The sequence below is a fragment of the Megalobrama amblycephala genome, linkage group LG11 (genome assembly GCF_018812025.1).
Source record: "Megalobrama amblycephala isolate DHTTF-2021 linkage group LG11, ASM1881202v1, whole genome shotgun sequence".
Taxonomy (NCBI): Eukaryota; Metazoa; Chordata; class Actinopteri; order Cypriniformes; family Xenocyprididae; genus Megalobrama; species Megalobrama amblycephala.
In genome coordinates this window covers 25,722,579-25,744,934 of record NC_063054.1, presented here as the reverse complement: position 1 = coordinate 25,744,934, position 22,356 = coordinate 25,722,579, and the positions used below count along the sequence as shown (strand labels likewise).

At 39.6% G+C, this 22,356-nt stretch overlaps 1 protein-coding gene across 1 annotated transcript in view; it reads left to right on the top strand.

The window, feature by feature from the left end:
* The window catches only part of LOC125278133 (dynein axonemal heavy chain 9-like), a 102,865-nt gene that overhangs the window by 13,426 nt on the left and 67,083 nt on the right, over positions 1-22,356 (top strand). The window contains 12 exon segments of the mRNA XM_048206974.1: positions 2,921-3,087; positions 3,423-4,293; positions 4,698-4,828; positions 5,875-6,001; positions 6,289-6,441; positions 11,989-12,114; positions 12,723-12,962; positions 13,536-13,696; positions 14,636-14,792; positions 18,525-18,629; positions 21,061-21,218; positions 22,045-22,183. Coding sequence (XP_048062931.1) covers positions 2,921-3,087; positions 3,423-4,293; positions 4,698-4,828; positions 5,875-6,001; positions 6,289-6,441; positions 11,989-12,114; positions 12,723-12,962; positions 13,536-13,696; positions 14,636-14,792; positions 18,525-18,629; positions 21,061-21,218; positions 22,045-22,183 — 2,535 coding nt within the window.

Sequence of the window (22,356 nt, the reverse complement as noted above, 5' to 3'; positions counted from 1 at the left end):
TCAGAAACTGTTTCAGCCTTTTATGTTCAAACTTGAGTCAGACAAAGAAGGAGAGACTCAAGAAGAAGTGACAACATGTAGAATGCAACAGGAAGTTTCTGAATGGTTGATGAATTTATGTAGCTGATGTGGAGTTAACTATCTTAAAGTTATTGATTGCATATTCTGTCATGATAATCTATAAATAGCTTGTGTGGGAACTGTTGTACAGAGCCAGAGAATATATGCTGCATGAAGATAGAACAGGTATAGTTTAATTTAATTACGGTTATAATTTGTCATGTTTTCATCTTGCTTTTATGACATGCTATTGTATTTGTGTTACATACTGTGTTGCAATAACATGGCCTCACCCTTTTGTTGCGTGTTCTCGGGGGCAGGGTTATGTACATTTTAGGGTTAGTGATGTCACCAACCCGGGAAGAAGCTTGTTGTAGTCCCTACCAGCTGTTTGCTGTAGTCCTTAAACAGAGAATTCTTTAAAAGAATGAAAGTGAAATCACAATGAACCACCTCTTTAATTGCGGCTTAGACCTCCCAGGATTTAGAATGATAATCTTAAAACTTTATTAGCAATAAACTGTTCTATTAACTGTTCTATAATGTTCTGTGGGTAGATGCTGAATGTAAAGTATGATTTGGACTGCTGTGGAAAATGCCAGCTTAGACCAGCATGCATTTCTGGGCTGGATTCATGAAAATCTTCTTAAGAAAGAAGTTAAAGAATTAGTTCACTTTCAAATGAAAATTACCCCAAGCTTTACTCACCCTCAAGGCATCCTAGGTGTATATGACTTTCTTCTTTCTGATGAAGACAATCTGAGATATATTAATAAATATCCTGACACATCCAAGCTTTATAATGGCAGTGAGCAGGATCAACGAGTTATGAGATGCATTTGTGTAAAAAAATCAAAAAAATCAATGTTCAACAAGTTATGAAGTATAATATCTAGCTTCTGCCAGACCGCCTTCTGTATTCTACTTACAAAGAAAGTGTAAAACACTTGCAGTTCAAAAAGCTTACGTTACGTCCTACGCCTTCCCTATTCAACTTACAGAAAAAGCTTAACTAGCAATGCCAGTTACGCTTTTTTTTCTGTAATTTGAATACGGAAGGCAGTCTGGCGGAAGCTAGATATTTTACTTCTTAACTTGTTAAATATAATTTTTTTTTTTTTTTTACACAAACGCATCGCTTTCGCTTCAGAAGGACTTTATTAACCCCCCTGGAACCGTGTGGAGTATGGTTATAATGGATGGATGTGGATGGAGGCACTTTCTTCAGTTCATATTCGTTGATTCCGCTCACTGCCATTATAAACCTCGGATGTGTCAGGATATTTATTAATATATTTATATATTAATATATCTCCGATTGTGTTCAATTGTGTGAACTAATCCTTTAATGGAATTTCTCAAGAAAAATTCTAAGAACTTCATAAGAATGTCCATAAGTTCAGTTCTTGAAAAAATCTTAAGAAGTTCTCAAATATTTTCTTAAGAACATCATATTTCTTTTCCTTAAGAAGGAAATTACAGGCTTTGGCATTTATCTGATTGTTCTTGCTGAAGAGTTTCATGAGTCAGGCAACTGGTTGGCATCTGGTCTTAGCTGGTCGACCAGCTTATTCATTCTAATGAAGGCCATTGATTAAGGAAGTCTGACTGGTTATGTTAGTTAAGATAGTTAAGAAGCCTAGTGTTGACACCAGCATACTGGCATCTTATTCTGGGGGCAAACATCATATGGTAGTGGCTAACATCATATGCTCGTGGCTAACATTGTATGTTAGTGGCTATTATCTTAAGTTAGTGGCTATTATCGTAAGTTAGTGGCTAACTTACACCATGTATGGGGTAAAAGGCCCCCCTCGCCACCTTATACATTTATAAGATTGTATGTTAGTCGCTAACTGGTACTAGTGGCTATGCTAGTGGCTAACATCATATGCTAATGGCTAACATTGTATGTTGGTGGCTAACATTGTATGCTAGTGGCTAACATTGTATGCTAGTGGCTTTCATCATATGCTAGTGGCTGTCATTGTATGTTAGTGGCTAACATTGTATGTTAGTGGCTATCATTGGCTATGTTTTACATGCACAACTTTTGTTTCAATCAAAATTAATTAATTCCGGTTGATAAGTCCAAACAGTATTTACATGAATGCTAAATAAAGTGATCGGGTTGATGTGCGCGTTTATGCCATGAGCTTCAAATCGGAAACTGAGTTTTTGACATGCGCACACTGCACGAATACTATTCTCCTACATTGTTACTCTTCTTTGTTTTAAACAGCAGACTTAATATTTATTTATTACGGGTCCTAATTAGGAGACAATCTGAGCATATGAACCATTGTGCCGTACTTATGTTTATCAAGCAGTAAAAATACCAGACCAGCCGTCTGTGGATGAGAGTATGAAAGAAGGACTGGTGGGATGTTGTCCTGCTCCACTTCACAGATAGTGGTAGGACAATTTTAGAATGACATGACAGTCATTCATGACACTTCATTCAACAACTACAGCAGCGCGTTCCACGCTATCATCGTATACTAGTGGCTGTCATTGTATGTTAGTGGCTATCATCATATGCTAATGATTAACATCATATGCTAGTGACTATTATCATGTTCTAGTGACTACCATGGTGCTAGTGCCTATCATCATATGCTAGTGGCTAACATCGTATGCTAGTAGTTAACATTGTATGCTAATGGCTATCATTGTATGCTAGTGGCTAACATCATATGCTGTTGGCTAGCATCATATGCTAATGGTTAACATCATATGGTAATGGCTATCATATGTTAGTAAGTGGCTAACATCATATGCTAGTGGCTAACATCATAAGCTAATGGCTATCGTCATATATGCCGGTCTTTTCATTGTTTTGTCTGGGTTTGATGCACAGATGCTGCCAGAGAAGTGGAACAACATGAAAAAGCAGGCTGTGGTGGTGAAGCAGCATGTTGCCCCACTGCAGGCTAGCGAGGTGGCTAACTTGCGCAGGAAATGTGCCACGTTCGATGTGGAGCAGTATACCTTCAGGGAGCAGTTTCGCAAGAATGACTTCTTCAGGTATAGTACGTTTATGAAAAGTCTCGAAGAATATGCCATTGCTTTGCTGGATAACAGTAATCATGGCTAAAATGAGCATTTGTCTTATCAAGTCAGTTTTATTTCTATAGCGCTTTATACAGCATGGATTGTTTCAAAGCAGCTTCACAGTAATAAACAGGAAAATGACAAAATCAATAATGCAAACTTCATCAAATATGAGAAATATTCAAATTCTGCTGTAAACCAGCACTACAGAAGACAATAGTGTTGACAATGAGCTCACGTCTATTCAATGTTGATTCAGTTCAGTTCAATAAATGTGTAAAATTAATCTAGTCTCCATTTGTTTTCAGTTTTGACTGTGTGAATCCGCATGAGATGCTGGACACAGCACACAAACAAATTCAGGAGATGGAAACTATGATGGCTGGGCTTATTGAGATGGCTAATCTCTTTGAAGTCAACATATCAGACTATAAACAGCTGAAACAGTGCCAAAAAGAGCTGCCCATTCTCAAGGAATTGTGGGATCTGGTCTTGGTGGTCCAGTCTTGTTTGGAAGCATGGCAGAAGACGCCCTGGAGACAGATCAACGTGGATGACATGGAGATGGAGTGCAAGCGTTTCTCCAAAGAGCTCCGTGCGCTGGACAAAGAGGCTCGCTCGTGGGACGCCTTCACTGGGCTTGACGGTACTGTAAAGAACACTCTGATCTCGCTGAGAGCTGTCGCCGAGCTCCAGAACCCAGCCATCCGACCGCGTCACTGGTTGCAGCTGATGAACGCCACTGGCGTGCACTTCACCATGGACCAAGACACCACGCTGGCAGACCTGCTTCGCCTCAACTTACACCACTTTGAGGATGATGTGAGGAGCATCGTCGACCGGGCAGTGAAGGAGATGGGCATGGAGAAGGTGCTTGGTGAGCTGGACACGACCTGGACCAGTATGACGTTCGACTTTGAGCCTCACCCACGTACAGAGATTCCTCTGTTGAAGACCAATGAAGAACTAATTGAAACACTGGAAGACAACCAGGTGCAGCTGCAGAACCTCATGACTTCGAAGTACATCTCGTTCTTCTTGGAGGAGGTTTCGACGTGGCAGCAAAAGCTCTCGGTGACTGACTCTGTGATCTCCATCTGGTTTGAAGTGCAGAGGACTTGGTGTCACTTGGAGAGCATCTTTATCGGATCGGATGACATTCGCTCTCAGCTACCAGAGGTCGGGTTTGCTAATGTATTTCTTTTATTATCCGTTCTTGACTGAAAACTTATTTTGCCCTCGGATAGTCACCGAACACACATGTAAAAAAAGCCAGAATAGTAAAATTGGAAATGTGAAACAGATATCTGAGATGCTTTAATGAAGAACTGAGAGTAAAATATGAGTGCTCAGATTTGAGTATCATCTTGTACTGCCCTCTAGCACTCTATTCATAGATGTAGATGAGAGATGATAAGATGGACATTATGCTTTTGGCCGAAAACATTTAGATAATTACTGTTGGGTGCCTGTGGCCAGACACAGATGTTCTTCAGAATGTCAGAGGTTTTTTTGAGGTTTTTCTTTCTGGCAAATAAAATTGTATTGAGTATCGACTCATTCTTTCATGAATGTCTCCGCAGGATTCCAAACGCTTTGAAGGTATCGATACTGATTTTAAAGAGTTGACACATGATGCCAGAAAAACACCGAACGTTGTGGAGGCCTCCAATAAACCTGGGCTCTACAGCAAACTAGAGGACATGCAGAGCAGGTTTGCAGCTGGTTTCTGGATTTATTTGTCTGTCTGATTACGTTAAAGGATTAGTTCACTTTTAAATAAACTTTTGCTGATAATTTACTCACCCCCATGTCATCCAAGATGTCCATGTCTTTCTTTCTTGATGAAAACATTCCAGGATTTTTCTCCTTATAGTGGACTTCAATGGGCACCAAACGGTTCAAGGTCCAAAAGGGCTTTAAACTATACCAGATGATGAATAAGGGTCTTATCTAGTGAAACGATCGGTCATTTAAAAAAAAAAAAAAAAGTTTAAGTTTTATAAGCACAAATGCTCGCCTTGCTCTGTTCTGCGATGCACGTTCGTGATGTTACGTAATACGCAATTACGTTGAAAAGGTCACGTAGGCGGAAGTACCTTTGAAGCTGCACTGAAACTGTCATTTGGACCTTGAACCGTTTGGTGCCCATTGAAGTCCATTATATGGAGAAAAATCCTGGAATGTTTTCATCAAAAACCTTAATTTCTTTTCAACTGAAGAAAGAAAGACATGGACATCTTGAATGACATGGGGGTGAGTAAATTATCAGCAAAAGTTTATTTAAAAGTGAACTAATCCTTTAACTTTCTCTCCTCAAGTCAGAGGAATAGTTCACTTAGTTCAGGAGTTAATAGTAAATATAATTCAGGAATAGGCACATTTGGACACTTTCTTGATGGCACTTATTTCTAGTCAAGTCTCCTTTATTTATATAGCGCTTTTTACAATGCAGATTGTGTCAAAGCAGCTTTACAGTGATAGAGGGAACATAATTTTGGCTGTAAAGCAGCTCTTCTGTCCTTTTCCAACTTAAGTAAGCTCAGTATTGATTCATTCCATTGTAAAAATAATTAGTTATTAATTTAGTGTATTTATCTATACAGCAGTCATGTGACTGATTGTGGAAACTTCCAATAAGAAACCTCATTGAGGAAGTCTTCATTTCGGAAGGCACAAAGTGTCTCATGATGCTTTGCGTTGAGCTGATAATTATCTCTCAGATTGAGAGTGTGACAGTCATTGCACCTGTTCTTGCAGATTGTCTCTTTGTGAAAAAGCCCTGGCTGAGTATCTGGACACCAAACGCTTGGCCTTTCCACGCTTCTACTTCATCTCCTCAGCTGACCTGCTAGACATCCTGTCCAGTGGCACTGACCCACACCAGGTACATCACAGTGGCCTTACATACAGCTTTCCATATCATATTCTTTTAACATTTCACATATGTTTTTGTGCTTAAATGTTTCAGCATTAAGTATAAGGTTTGCTTATAGCTGAACTGCAGCGCAGCAATTGCATTTATTTACCTTTTGCACACACTAGATGGCAATATTGATTGCTGCTTCTCAAATTGTCTTGAAGGCAAATTTCAAGTTTCCATGTCACATTAGGAAAAAAAATTGATTGAAATAGCAGCTGTGCAGTTGTGAAGCCGTGCGTTTTCTCCCTCAGGTTCAGAAGCATCTGTCAAAGTTGTTTGACAACATGGCAAAGTTGAAGTTTGAAACGGATGGAGATGGCAATCAAACAAAGATGGGGCTGGGCATGTTCAGTAAGGAGGAGGAGTACGTTCCCTTCAGTCAGCCCTGTGACTGCACTGGGCAGGTACAGCCAGCCTTTATTTGCACACATTACCCACAAAGCACCATCAATTATTTATCATGAGGGCAATTAGAGGAGTTTGTTTACAGAGACAGAGACACTCTGGGTGAGTTGCACCAATATGGATTAAGCTTAAATCTAAATGAAATCAAGGTTTATCTAATAATTCTGTTGCACCAAACTTTAAACCTTGTTTAAAAATAAGATTTACATTTAAACCATCATTTTGATCCCATAATCTTACATCTGTTATCGAGTCACTCATCTCGGTGCACCTCGGTGTCAGAAGAGAGTAATATATTTAGCATTTAATGGCAGTTGTGACGATGAGGTGAGCAACCCTCATGTCCGCTGTAGACATGGTGTTATTTCTTATCTTCAAGTGCAGTTTTCTCTTGCAAAACCTCCAACCTGCAGACTGCAGTTCCTACTGCTACTGTGGCTTCCACGGAGGACTCTCACTCACATTCATCTAGTGAAGAGCCTACCTTTTTGCCCTATACTCCTCATAGACCCCACCTTGATGCTATGTCTACATGTGCTTCTGAAACACATTTCCAGAATAATCTTCTCACTGAAGTTTCTTGACAAGCCAGTGGAATCTACAGTGGCTGGTGGTTCTGGTGAGGGCTCACTTCATTCTTTGGGGACTACTCCACCCCTGGATGACACATTGGAAATGCTTTGAATGGGAGTGGCCCATCTTGGCCTTGATGACTGCCCTGCACATCCTGTTCAGTGTAGTGTGTTTTTCCGTAGATCTTCAGCTATGGATTCCTTTGCTATACCTGCATGTAAGGATTTCATAGCAGAATTTTCAAGTGCCCTCAAAGGACCAGGTATGGCCAAAAGGTGTTCCAAGACTGCTCGAACTCTGGCTTCAATGGCTGAAGCTGAGTCCATTAGAGTGTGGTGTGTACCTTAAATCAAACAGGCGATTGCTGCACTGGTGGTGTCACCAGACGAAGCACTGCTGGAGAACGTCCGATGCCCTTAGTGTTCAGTGTGGCCAAACAGATTCCTTTCTGAAGAAAGCATATGAGCCAGCTGCCTACATCACTTGGGCTGAGAACACTGTAGGTAATGATACATGGGGCAACTTTTTGAGCTGGGCAATGTTGCCATCAACGCGCAACCTGGTGAGGCACAGGGCAACTAATTAGGGTACGCCTACAGCCTACACCTCTACAGACGCTAAACGGAATGCGTCTTTTTTAGTATTTAAATACAAAGTTCTGGCATGAAACTCTGGATGGCGCAGACTAATAGGTCCTTTAACACAACCTGCTAATTATCACATCATTATCTATAGGTCACAGATGATTGGTTCCTGCTGTATTAGTAGCCTATGAGCTTGCGTGCTTAATCTTTAAATACATGAGTTAGCATTGCTTAGTAGCGCAGCGTGCTTCAGAAACCCTCCACCTTCCCCAGCTCCACCTGTATAGATCTGCTACGGTTATTCATGTGCGCTATATTATAGAGCAGCAGCGTGTCTTACTTGCCTACTGCCTACGCACATTACATTGGACACCTGTTGGTATTTTAAGCATTAAATGAGGTAAATTCCCTGTCTTGGGTTGACACATGACAACTTACAAGTGTAAAAATAGATAAGTTCATGCTCCTTTTCTTCGCTCCACTGCTGCTGAGAGGCTGCCATCTTGTTTGAATTTTTTCTGAAATCTCCAAGCCGGTCACGTGATCGGCTGCTAGCAATCTGATTGGAGGATCTCAAAAAATTGCCCACGATGGATCTAAAGTATCCAGATAGAATTTTTTTTGCTTATTCTCATTGGGAAAGTGCCCAAGCAATATTGCTCAGCAACATTGCTCAAAAAGTTGCCCCGTGTATCATCACCTTGTCTGCCAACTGATTTTGGCTGCTACCAGTTCTTTGGAGTCTGCAGAGATGGATCCTTTTGTCCTACGGTTCTTGAAGACAGCCTTACTGGCTACGGGGCACATGACACAAGAACTGGGCTCTCTCACAGCAACGCTCTTGACTGCTCACCGGCATGTTTGGCTTGCTCAGGCCAGATTGCCAGAGGATTGTAAAAAGACCTTAAGGGATCTACCCATTGTTACTGGACATCTTTTTGGTCCTGATGTCCCTTGTTTTTCGTTTAATTTTTAGATTTGAGGAAACTCAACAGGTTCCTAAAGAAGCTCCCGTTTCACATGTTGCGTGTGATCAAAGTTGTTCGGTCAGTGGCAGAAAGAGATTGGTTCACAACTGTTGATCTGACGGATGCATATTTCCATGTTCTGAATGCCATGCATCACAGGAAATTTTTACATTTCAGTTTCAGGAACAAGAGTTACCAGTTCAAGGTTCTACCATTTGGACTCTCCCTAGCTCCTTGTGTGTTTACAAGATGTATGATTGCTGCCCTGTCTCCCCTGTGTGCCCAGGGATTGCGAATTCTACCATATCTAGATGACTGGTTGCTATGTGCTCAGACGAGGGTCCAATCTGTGCACAATACACAGCTGCTGCTGCAATGCATGCCTCGCTGTCTCCGTCTTGGATGACGGGTATCTAAACCTTCTCATCTGGAAACATCTCTACAGTATGGGGTGTTTGTTACTGAGACTGTTAGGGATGCTGGCGGCAGCCTCCTCCGTAATTCCCCTGGGATTACTTCATCTGCGACCCCAACTTGATTTAAAATAAAAAAACCCAGATCAACAAATCCTAGATTAACTCTTCGCCTTTAATTCTTATTGGCACAACTCATCCTGGGCCCTATTTTAACGCTCTAAACGCAAAGTGTAAAGCGCACGGCGCAGGTGCACTCAGGGCGTGTCCAAATCCACTTTTGCTATTTTAACGACGGAAAAACGGTCCGTGCGCCGGGGCGCATTTTTGAAATGGGTTGTCCCTATTCTCTTAATGAGTAATGGGCGTAACGTTCAATAAACCAATCAGAGTGTCATCTCCCATTCCCTTTAAGAGCGAGATGCGCTCGCGCCATGGCGGATTGCTATTTACATGGCGGAATTTGTTGGCGGAAAAGCTGAACGCTTTTCAAGCGAAGAAACCGATCTGCTCGTGCGCTTTAACTTCGCATCTACGGGACAAGCAGGAATCCACCAAAGCTTCCCGAGGTGAAGAAGGCGTGGGATGAATTAGCAGTGATTGTGTCCTCGTCTTCTGGCATCAGATGTTTTGCTGAAATTACCTGTTAATTGGCCAGTCAATCTTTCAGTCGTCTGCGTTGGATGCAGGCTTTCAAATAGCTCCGCGCGATGAGTCAGTTAATATATATGTGTGTGTATTGGCATGATTGTTCAATTAATTAGCCAATTTCGTTCATCATTATAAGTAGTAATAGGCTGAATTGAAAATAGGTAGCCTAATTCTAATACACGCAATGACTATTCATCATTACATTTTTATATTTATGTAGCCTACACAATAATATTCTTTTACACTGTAATCCTTTTGTTTTTAATATTTGGCATGTTTGTGTGATGCGCATCCCTATGTGTAATAAGCAAAGTCAACGCGCACTGTGGACGCGCCCAGAGGCGCAGTTTCTACCAACGCGCTCTAACTGATTTTAGACTTTAGACCAGGTTTGAGTTGGTGCAGTCTATTTTCAGCTCCTTAAAATAGCAATGCGCCGGCAATGCGCCTGAACACGCCTCTTTTTTAGACCAGCACGCCCATGGGCGCACTAACTGGCGCAAATGCATTTACTAATTTAAGGACGTGGCGCTGAACGGGAAAACGCGAACGGTGCCGGACGCAAACTAGCAAACACGCTTGCGCTGCGCCTTGCGTCGCATTGCGCCGGGTGTATTATAGGGCCCCCTCTGTGTTTTTATTCTGCAGAATAATGTTTACAAAAGGAATTTAATTAGGATATTTGCAGGGCTAAAATGACATACCGACATGCATGACGCCTCAAATCATGCTCTTTGTTGAGAAGAGGTGTGCTGTTACTTTTCTTAGTGACTAATAATAAATCAGGTGAAATATAGTAATCACATAGATTTAACCTGAAGACGTACCTAGTCCAGAATATCAGAGATGGACTCTTTTAATTTGCCAAGCACCCAGAAACCTCTAGCATTCTTTCCACAGTGAAACATTTTCTTTAGAAAATGTATAAATCTAGTAATGTTTGGAGGATGTGCTGTCCTGCAGTGCAGCATAATGCTGTGGATTACACCACAATCTAATCCTGCTCCTGAAGTTCTGTATTCTTGTCGAGTTTTGCTCCAGTGCTCCTCAAACCAGTCCCTCCAGTTTTTCGCGATTCCACGATCGCTGAATACAATGCAAAATCAACAAAATGTCGCATTTTTTTGCGATCCTGCATAGTTCGTCATTTCACCGCAAAGTAATCGCAAAACAATAATTGTATTCACAAAAATAAATAATATTATCTAATTGAATTATCCATAATTTTTATATATTCATCCTAATTTTTAAAAGCTTTAATTCATTATTTTCACGAGGATATACAGACCGTCGTGCAATGTGCATGCACTGTATGTGGTCTGTGCGTCTATGAAAGTGAAAGCGAATCTTTCTCACCTGAGCGGGTGAAGCGATTACGCGACTTGGATGAATGACAAATAAAAAGTATGATATGCCTGATAGCACTAAAAAAGAGTTGATAAAAGTGCTGTATAGGCTACACAAACTCAAATCGACTCTGACACACTGACTGACTGGCTTCGGATTCTGTGCATGCGTTTGCCGCCTGTCAGCGCTCGCGCGTGCATACCGAAATATTTCTAGGCTTATCGGCCTTGAACGGTCAAATACACACATAATTATGCCTAAATGTGCATCTTGGTGGTTATGTCTTGAGTGAACAAATTTGGGACGTGTGTCAGTGTTGGATCCACTCATTACAGTAGGTCTTAAAATGAAAGCAACCTAATATATACCCGCTCCTGTCTGTGTCGTTAATATTAATCAAACAACAGGGGAAAAACAAACAGCACTAAACTTAAAGCACTGTTCGTATCTGTATCTTTATGTTGTATTTATTTGTCCTATTGTAATTTGTTTTGTTGTTATTTTATTGCTGACTGTTTACTTGATTCTTAATTACTTGAGAACTTTTTATAATTAGATATTTGCTTATTGATGTGGCTTACCTGTAAGATTTTGGTCACATTTCCCACCATAAATGATCATGGTATTAAAGCTAGATAGCCTAGTACAGCACTGGACTAGCCTTTTTTCGCAAGACAGCACAATAAACAAGATTTGTGCATTTTGTTTGTTCTATTGCCATATATGACTACTGTCGTCTAACATAATACATGGTAAATGTTGTATTCTAATAAAAAAAACCACCGCAAATTTTTCGCAAATATCTGGAAATTACCACCACAAAATCAGTCATTTTGAATGCAAAAATCACAAAAAAATATCGCGAAATCCTGGAGGGACTGTCAAACATCTGCTTATGGATTAGACAGATGCATACATATTTCTAGTGGAACTAATTTACAGTATTAAGCTGCTGACAAACATTATCATCACACTGGAGTGATGTAATGCATGGAGCTGTGTTTGTTCAGGTGGAAGTGTGGCTGAACCGTGTTTTGGACACCATGCGTGCCACTGTGCGTCATGAGATGACTGAGGCGGTCTCGGCCTATGAAGAGAAGCCCAGGGAACAGTGGCTGTTCGACTACCCAGCCCAGGTATTTAACTCCATTTTCACTTATGAATTTAAAAAGTGCAACTGATAAAGTTTTGTGACGATTCAGCACTGGCCAGAGACACTGTCCCAAGTGTCTTTCACTCTCGCCCTGGGCCATCGTCCTTATTGTTGAGCCCTGACAGGTGAGTTTAATCGAGAATGCACACGTTGGCAATAATGCACATATAGACATTGTGTGAAGATGTGTAGAGTGTCATAAAGGTGCCTCTATATATATATATATATATATATATATATATATATATATATAAAAAAAATATATATATATATATATATATATATATATATATATATATATATATATGTGTGTTGCATCAATACATCATATTGTTATTCATCTTTTTTCCCCCTTTATACCTTGAACAAATGTGTGTGCAAGTATTATTACTTTTTTTACTTGAACGCAAATATGTCATTGACCCTCATACTGTACCAAATGCTAATACATCCTGACATCAGTGTTAAACTTTTCACATGTTGTGCTGATATATATATATAATTTGTAATAAAACAATCTGTAATAATCAGCACAATGCTAAACAGACAGATCTGGACTAGTGGTCATTGGTACTGTGTGTATTTCCATAGGTCGCTCTTACCTGCACTCAGATCTGGTGGACGACCGATGTAGGTATTGCTTTCTCCGGACTGGAGGATGGAAATGAGAATGCAATGAAGGAATACTATAAAAAGCAAGTGAATCAGTTAAACACTCTCATCACCATGCTGATTGGCCAGCTCACTCCTGGAGACCGGCAGAAAGTCATGACCATCTGTACCATTGACGTCCATGCGAGAGACGTGGTGGACAAAATCAATAAGCAAAAGGTATAGCAAATTTGTCTCCATATCATTTTTCCTATTGTTAAACACTACATTGAGTGTTATTTTTTTTCAGATATCTGCAGATGAGTTGAAACCACACATGCATTAGGCATCTCATAAGAGAATATTAAATTCTGCCTCTATTAACATTTGCCTCCATAATGAAAGTCTTGATGTGCTCTCATGTGATTGCTCATATTTTGGTCTCACTTGAAGGCCTGTGGTTCAGTAGAATAGAAGTCAAATTGTCTTGAGGCCTTTTCACATGACTGGCATTAGGACTTTAACGTCAATAAAAGAATATTCAGTTCTGCCTCTATTCACTCCATTTGTGAATATTCACTCCATTTGTGAATATTCACTCCAATTCTTCCTCTATTCACACCTGCATAATGAAAGTCTCAATATACTCTCATGTGATTGCTCATATTTTGGTCTCACTTGAAGGCCAATGGTTCAGTAGAATATAAGCCCTGATGAAAGCTGTATAGAGTGGCTTAGAAGCGCACTAATGTTTTATCCAGCCCAGCTCAAAATATTTTCTTCCTGCTAATCCTTCATAATCATCTTTCTCAGGTGGAGAACTCTCAGGCCTTTCTTTGGCTGTCCCAACTCCGGCATCGCTGGGGCGAGAGAGAGAAGCACTGCTTCGCAAACATTTGCGATGCCCAGTTCCTCTATTCATATGAGTATCTGGGCAACACTCCACGATTAGTAATCACACCACTCACAGACAGGTAAGACAGCCTAACAAACACAGCTTTAGGTTTAAAATGACTAATTTTGAACATCCTCATTTAGATGGAGGAGCCCATTAAACCGTAAATGTCCCAGCAGTTGGCCTTATGCTAAAAGAAGACAGCAGGTTGCTTAGGAGAATCTGTCTTGAGCGCTTGAACCTTTGAAAGCATAGAAAGCAGAGACCCTCCTGTTTGATGGTCAAATAAATGCCAGTGCAGCTTCCTGAGCATATGGTGTGTCTGAGTCACACTTCTGTCTTTCATTCACACTGAAGTGAGAACATGACACCGGCACAGATGGCTCCATTAAGATACCGTGGCCACTGAAAGTTATTCAGTTGGCTTTTTTCCTAGAGTTTTCTTAAACCTTTAAATTAGCTTTTTCAAAAAATATTTAATTTGCTATTTTGCTTGGTTTATTATAAAATCAATATTTGAACCTATGCAAGCTAAAAAGAAAACTCATCAGACTTGCATGTTATACATTAGGGATCATAAGAAATGTACACTACTGTTCAAAAGTTTGGGGTTGAAAAGATATTTATTTTTAAGAAATTAATACTTTTATTCAGCAAGGATGCATTAGTTTGATCAATAGTGATAGGAAAGGCATTTGCTTATTAATGCAAATGATCTTCGCTGAAGGACTTCTCATAGGTAAAGGCTTGCCAAATACCCTTAAACACTTAAAATATGTTTGTTCCTTATCAGTAAATACACAACATTTAGCAGTGCTCCGTCTCCCAAAATCGAGCGCAGGCTGAAGGCTCTTGAGTCTGTAGTCACAACTACAGCACACTGTAAAAACAGGAGTTTAGCCTTGGGTAAACATTTGAATTTGAGGAAGTCTATATTTATAAACCACATATTGTATGTGACTGAGCATTTGTGTTCATGTTTGTTTGCTAAAGCATGTTTTTCTCCTCTCAAATGCAGATGTTACATCACACTGACCCAGTCGCTGCATCTGGTCATGAGCGGAGCCCCGGCTGGTCCTGCCGGCACAGGCAAAACCGAGACCACTAAGGACCTGGGCCGAGCCCTGGGCATCATGGTCTACGTATTCAACTGCTCGGAGCAGATGGACTACAAGGTGATGAGAACTGAGCATATCACAGGCTGTTGAAATGGACTGGCCATGGTGTGGTATAAAAAGCCTTTTTGCATCTACATTTACATTTATGCCTTTGGCATACGCTTTTATCCACAGCGACTATCCCATTTCCAGAAAAGTTGGGACATTTTGTAAAATGCAATAAAATCCACAATCTGTGATTTGTTAATTCTCTTGAACATTTTTTTTTAAACTCATAAAAGTACAAAGAAATGATTTCCAATGTTTTCACTGAACAACATAATTGTATTTTGTAAATATAAACAAATTTAGATTTTGATAGCTGCAACGCAGTCCAAAAAAGTTGGGACAGAGGCAAAATAAATGTGAAAAGATTATAGAATATCCAAGTTAAATCGTCCACAATTAGCAGGTTAATTGGTAATAGTTTAGGGTATCGTGTTTGGGTGTAAAAGACCTTCTCAGTCTTTGCAAGCAAAGATGGGTCATAACTCACCAATTTGTGCCAAATTTCATGAGAGAATTGTCAAACAATTCAAAAATCACTTTTCTCAATGCAAGATTGCAAAGAATTTATGTCTTTCCCCATGTACCATACGTAATTGTGAAAAAATTGTAAAAAAATTCAGGGTCTCCAGAGAAATCTCAGTCTGTGTACGGCCAGGCAGTATACTTCTGTCTCAATGTGCGTGACCTTCGAACCTTCAGATGGCATTGCATGAGAAACCGTCATGCTATTGTGTTAGATATAGCCACATGTGCTCTGGAGTACTTTGGAAAACCGTTGTCACTTAACACAGTCTGCCGCTCCATCAAGAAATGCAACTTGAATCTCTGTTACGCAAGGAGAAAGCTATACATCAGTTTAATGCAGAGATGCTGACAAGTTCCCTGGCCCCGAGCTCATCTCAGATGGTCTAAAAAAGACAGTGAAAATGTGTGCTGTGGTCAGATGAGTCTACGTTTCATCATGTTTTTGGGAAAAAACTGTCATCGAGTTCTCAGTCCCAAAGACGAAAGGGACCGTCCAGACTTTCATCAGTGACAGTTGCAAAAGTAAACATCTGTCATGGTATTGGGGTGCAGCAGTGCAAACGGCATAGGTGACTTGCATATTTGTGAAGGAACCATTGACGTGGAGGCATATGTTGGGATTGCACAAAGACATAAACTGTTCATCAAGATGACATCTTTCCTGGGAAGCAAGACAACGCCAGGTCTGCATGTGATGCATCAGAGTGGTTTCGTAGACACTCTACACTGTAGAGTGGATGTCCATGACTGACCTGCCTGCAGTCCAGGTCTTACTCTAATTGAAAATGTATGGCCCATCATGAAAAGGAGAATCAGACAATGATGACCACAGACTGTTGAGCAGCTGTCTTGTATCAGGCGAGATTGGGCAAAAATTTCACTTGCAAACTTCGAAACAATTAGTATCCTCAGTTCCCGAACAATTTAAAAAGTCAAATTAAAAGGAAAGTTGATGTGACACAGTGTTAAACATACCTCTGACCCAACTTTTTTGGAGTGTGTTGCTGTCATCAAAATCAAAATTTCTTTATATTTACAAAATACATTCAAGTTGGTCAGTGAAAACATTGGAAATATTTTCTTGGAAATCAAAACCATTACCTCGGGTTACCTACAATTCATTTTACAAAACTTGTCTTGTATTGTTTGTCAGTGCCGAGGCAGCTCTTTATTGCTCATGAGAAACTGTATACTTCAGGTAAAGACAGTTATGGCATATCCATAAGAGAATTAAAATATGGGGAGAATGAAAATAACCAGTTGTTTTCATCGGAACAGCAAACTCCTGAACTCTCTGTGTTGAATCTCTGTCTCCGTCTTCATTGCTCAACACCTCGCCTGATTCTGTCATCCATCTTATGAGCGATTTTCCTAATACACTTCTCACATCATGGGGTCCAAGCAGATTAGTAAAGCTATGATGGCCGGGCTTAAAGGGTTAGTTCGTCCAAAAATTAAAATTCTGTCATTAATTACTCACCCTCATATCGTTCCACACCCGTAAACCTTTGTTTATCTTCAGAACACAAATTATTAAATTAAGATATTTTTGATAAAATCCAATGGCTCAGTGAGGCCTCCATTGACAGCAAGATAATTAACACTTTCGAATGCCCAGAAAGGTATACTAAAGACATATTTAAAAGTTTATGTGACTACAGTGGTTCAACCTTAATGTTATAAAGCGAAGAGAATATCATTTTGTGTGCCAAAAATTACAAAATAACGACTTTATTCAACAATATCTAGTGATGGGCGATTTCAAAACACTGCTTCATGAAGCTTCGAAACTTTACGAATCTTTTGTTTTGAATCAGTTGTTCGGAGCGTGTATCAAACTGCCAAAGTCACGCGAACCATTGAAATTTCAAAATGTTTTGAAACACTTATGACGTAACAAAGCCTCGTTTACTGAAATCACGAAACAGACACAAAACAGACAGATTAGAAACAAAAGATTTATAAAGCTTCGAAGCTTCATGAAGCAGTGTTTTGAAATCGCTCATCACTAGATGTTGTTGAATAAAGTCGTTAATTTGTTTGTTTTTTTGGCGCACAAAAAGTATTCTCGTCGCTTCATAACATTAAGGTGACCACGGTTCACCATTGCAGAGGAGACGGCCTTCCTTCCACCTGTAATCAATCCCATCTGTGTTTGAGACAGTGTTGGGATTAATCCATTACAAGACATTACGTAATGAGATTACTTTTTTGATGTAACAAGTAATACATTACAAGTAACGTGCATTATGTAATCACATTACTTTTTGATGTACAAATAAAGTAATTCATTACAAGGCTCTGATTACGTAATCAGATTACTTTTTTGATGTAATGAGTAAAGTAACACATTACAAGTAACGTGCATTACGTAATCAGTTTTTGTCAGTTTCATTAATTTGCCTAAACATTTTTTTTTTTTTACTACTGAATTCTCTTTCTCTTCTCCATATCTTAGCAACTCAGACATGCACACTCATGCATGCAGAAATAGAAAAAAGTACAAAAGAAACAAAGCACATTATTTTCAAAAAAAAAAAAAAAGAATTGTATGGTAGGTAATATAAACTGTAATGTTCAGAGATCTTTTGTATGGCAAACAGTAGCTCTAGGGCTCAGGAAATATTCTAAGTGCTATGAATATAAAAGTCTTCTATATGTGTTTTTAAAAGAAAATTAGGGTGCATAAATAGGCTATATTGTTGAATGCATTACTGCATTAAACACATGCAAAAAAAACTTCTCAAAACTTCTCAGTGAAATGCACCTGCAAGTCCTGGAAGTGATCAAGACTCAGCCAGGAGAGAAAAGTAATGCAAAAGTAACCTACATTATAATCAGTAAAAAGTAACTAAGGAATCCAATTTATTACTTTTTTAGGGAGTAATGCAGTATTGAACACATTACTTTTAAAAGTAACTTTGCTCCTGCGCTGGTCAGAGACAAATACAAGACGCATGTGCTGGTTACCTAGGTCGGAAGGCACACAGTGAGAGAGTTTAGAATATGAATGTGTTTTTGCAAATGCTGCTCATTCTCCCAGAAAAAATGCCTGTTTTGCATTTGATATTCTTGTTTATAAGCTGGAATTTCACCATGAGCTCATTTCTAGAAAACGAAAGATGCCCTGCATAACTTTGCATGCTTCAGTTTGTTGTGATTGATGCTTTCCAGTGATGCGCTTATAAGCCTCTGGTTTCTCTCTCTCTCTTTTAGTCATGTGGCAACATCTATAAAGGCCTGGCGCAAACTGGAGCCTGGGGCTGCTTCGATGAGTTCAACAGGATCTCGGTGGAGGTGCTGTCTGTGGTGGCAGTGCAGGTGAGTGAGTTACGACACAGTTGTGAATAACTAACAGCTCTTGAGCTGCTGGCCAGATTTATGTGTCTATCAGCTTAGAAAACTTGAAATGGAACCAGGGAAAGTTTTCAGCTGTAGCTGCTTAAGAAAGATATAATGCATTGTGAAAACACCAGTTGCGTTGCGCAATTACAGTCGGTGTTCAAATTCTAAAATTCTGCGAAGGAAACATTATGATTCGCTTAGAATGTTTCAGCGTTAGGTGTGTGCTTAAGTGTCACACCATCTCATAATGCCCTGTCAGCTGCTGTTTGCCATTGAGATTTTATGCCTTGCAATTCACAGTTTACGCAGGGAAGCTGAAGACAGTGTGTACTGTAGCTGAATGAATCATCTTCATTATGCTGGCAGACGTCATTTGCTCACAATGGGTATTATGTTAATGATGATGATTATGGCCATGATGTGTAGCTACTCATCGTTTATCTCGAGACACATTTTGTTGTGATACAGTACGACAAGTTTTAATGGCCAATTCATGGAACACTTTTCCTTTGAAAGTTAGAAAGACTCATCTGAAATCTCTGGACACTGAAAGGTGATTCTCCCTTGTGATTAAAAAATGATTTACTTTTCCTTTTGTAGTGTTTTCAAGTCAAGTCAAGTCACCTTTATTTATATAGCACTTTTTACAATGCAGATTGTGTCAAAGCAGCTTTACAGTGATAACTGGTATATAATTTTGGCTGCACAGCAGCTCTTAAAGAAAATGGTGTCAATGCAGACAGATCAAAGCACTGTTGAATATCAAATGTCAAGTGTCCCTAACTAAGCAAGCCAAAGGCGACAGCGGCAAGGAACCCAAACTCTAACAGGTGACATCAGGTAGCAAACAGGTGTTAAAATGGAGAAAAAAACCTTGGGGGAAACCAGGCTTAGTCGGGGAGCCAGTTCTCCTCTGGCGAACAGTGCTTTGTTACGATTCAGGTAGCTATCATAAGTCCGATGGGATCGCAACATTCAAAGTATACGGCCCGTATCCGGTTGACTACAGTAAACCTTGGGATAAACAGAGACTAATATTAGCGTAGATGCCATTCTTCTTCTGATGTAACGAGTACATCTAGTGTTATAGGAAGTGTTCCCGGTTCCGGCTGACCTAATTTATGCAACCTAACAATCCTTTAACGGATTTGAAAATATAAATTGATAATGTGTTATGTGTATGCTAGGTTAAAGAGATGCGTTTTTAGTCTAGATTTAAACTGACAGAGTGTGTCTGCTTCCCGAACAATGCTAGGAAGATTGTTCCAGAATCCTGCGGTTGATTTTGATATTCTAGGTATTATCAGCTGGCCTGAATTCTGAGATCGCAATGGACGTGAAGGACTATAATGCATTAAGAGCTCACTCAGGTACTGGGGAGCTAAACCATTTAGTGCTTTGTAAGTAATTAGCAAGATTTTAAAATCTATACGATTTTTAACAGGAAGCCAATGCAGTGTTGACAGAACTGGGCTAATATGGTCATACTTCCTAGTTCTAGTAAGAACTCTAGCTGCTGCATTTTGTACGAGCTGTAGTTTATTTATCAAGAGAGTGGAACAACCACCCAGTAGAGCGTTACAGTAATCTAGCCTTGAGGTCATGAACACATGAACTAACTGTTCTGCATTTTTCAATGAGAGCATATGTCGTAGTTTAGATATATTTTTAAGATGAAAGAATGCAGTTTTACAGATGCTAGAAACATGGCTTTCAAATGAAAGATTGATATCAAAGAGCACACCCAGGTTCCTAACTGACAACGAAGACTTAACAGAGCAGACTTAACACCTGTATTGATGCACTTCTGTGGAACGCAAAATGAGGTGTTTAGCAGAATTTCTGAGCTGCTCTGCTCCATACAATGGAAGAAAAAAAAATGTCCCAAATGCTCCATTCCTCTGCTGTTTCAGCTGCTCTTAATGCATGGCTATGCTTGGCTTCACTGCTCTTTTATAGAACAATATATAAAATGAATGAAGGCACTATATAATGTGGGATTTGGAGTTCATGTAAGGCCTTTGCAAAGTAGATAATGTTATATGTCAGTGTTTATTTGCTTCTAGCCTGAACTCTATGTCTTCAGTGCTGAAGCGTGTTTTGCTGACACTAAACTGATCCACACACCCTGCTTGACAGGTTGACTGTTCGGTGTGACGCTGTAATCCGATTTTTGATTGATTAATTTTGATCAAGGTCAGTGGAGAGATTGAAAGGAAAGGTTTTGGCAATTTAAACAAGACATGCCTCTTGTACAGTGTACTATATGGTTTAAATGAGTTATAGAGCATAACTGTGATTGATCACTTTTCACTGATCACTCTATGATTCTCACTTTCTCATTGGTTTTTAAGAACAAGTAATACACATTTTGTGCCATTTATATTGTCAATGTATGATCCATCAGGTCAAAAGTATTCAAGATGCCATTCGAGACAAGAAGAAGAGGTTTAACTTCATGGGTGAGGATGTAAACCTGGTCCCTTCGGTGGGCATCTTCATCACTATGAACCCCGGCTATGCCGGCAGGACTGAGCTGCCAGAAAATCTCAAGGCTCTCTTCAGGTGCGTTTAGGATTTGCATTTCATTAGGTGCTGTTTGCTTTTAAATTGGAATTCTGCTGTTTTAAACACCAGCATCTGCATCCTGCTCATAAGGAGATTGGATGCCACCTACAGATTTTGATGGACAGAGCTTTTCTGATGTGATGCCTGAGGTGTTTTTGCTTTGTGGATCAGCAGGTATCAGTCCCATTAAGAGACCAGAAAGAGCCAGTTATTAAATAGATAAGAACTGAAAGTACATATTTCACACATACTATATGATATATTTTAGGCCTGTAATAAGCCATGTTGAAATATTTTTCTATAGTAGGCTACTGTGTAACATACTTACATTAAAGAACATTAAAGGCCAAAGCATAGTGGAGTTATAGAGGGTAACCGCGATCTCTCACTTTTTAGTGGCATATTTTTTCCAACTTGTTTTCTCCATAGTGATTTATAAAGTTCTTATTTATAAAGATTTTTTAAAATAATTTTAATATGTTCCTTGAGGTTCACTTATGATGTTATTATTATTATTATTATTTTTTTGCACAAACATACATGTGGAAATTTTTTTTTTTCCATTCTGTCTGAAATAATCAATTTTTAGGGTGACTGATCCACAAACCAAAAACGCCTCAGACATCACATCAGAAAAGCTCTGTCCATCAGTAACTGCGTAACTGTAGGCCTATTAGTGTCAACATTAATGGTAATAAAAACAACAGCCTGCAGTCAAAGTGTCCAGTAGTTTGTATCCTGATCTGCGTGTATGATTTGTTTGTAGGCTCACAGTCATGATGTTGTTCTTTCTTTGTGTTTCTGTGGTTTCTCTGTCCTGTAGGCCATGTGCGATGGTGGTGCCAGACTTTGAGCTCATCTGTGAGATCATGTTGGTGGCTGAGGGTTTCATCGAGGCTCGACTTTTGGCCAGAAAATTCATCACTCTCTATCAGCTCTGCAAGGAGTTGCTCTCCAAACAGGTTCAGAAGTCTTAATGCTGATAGTCTTAAATGATCGCTCCAATGCCATTACAATTTTCTGTTTGAGATCAAGGCCTTTAGTGAGAGCAGTTTTTCTAGCATTTTGAGGAATGTTTATGAGACATCCAATTGTTTTCTAATAAAAATGCTGTCAATCCCACTATCATACTGCG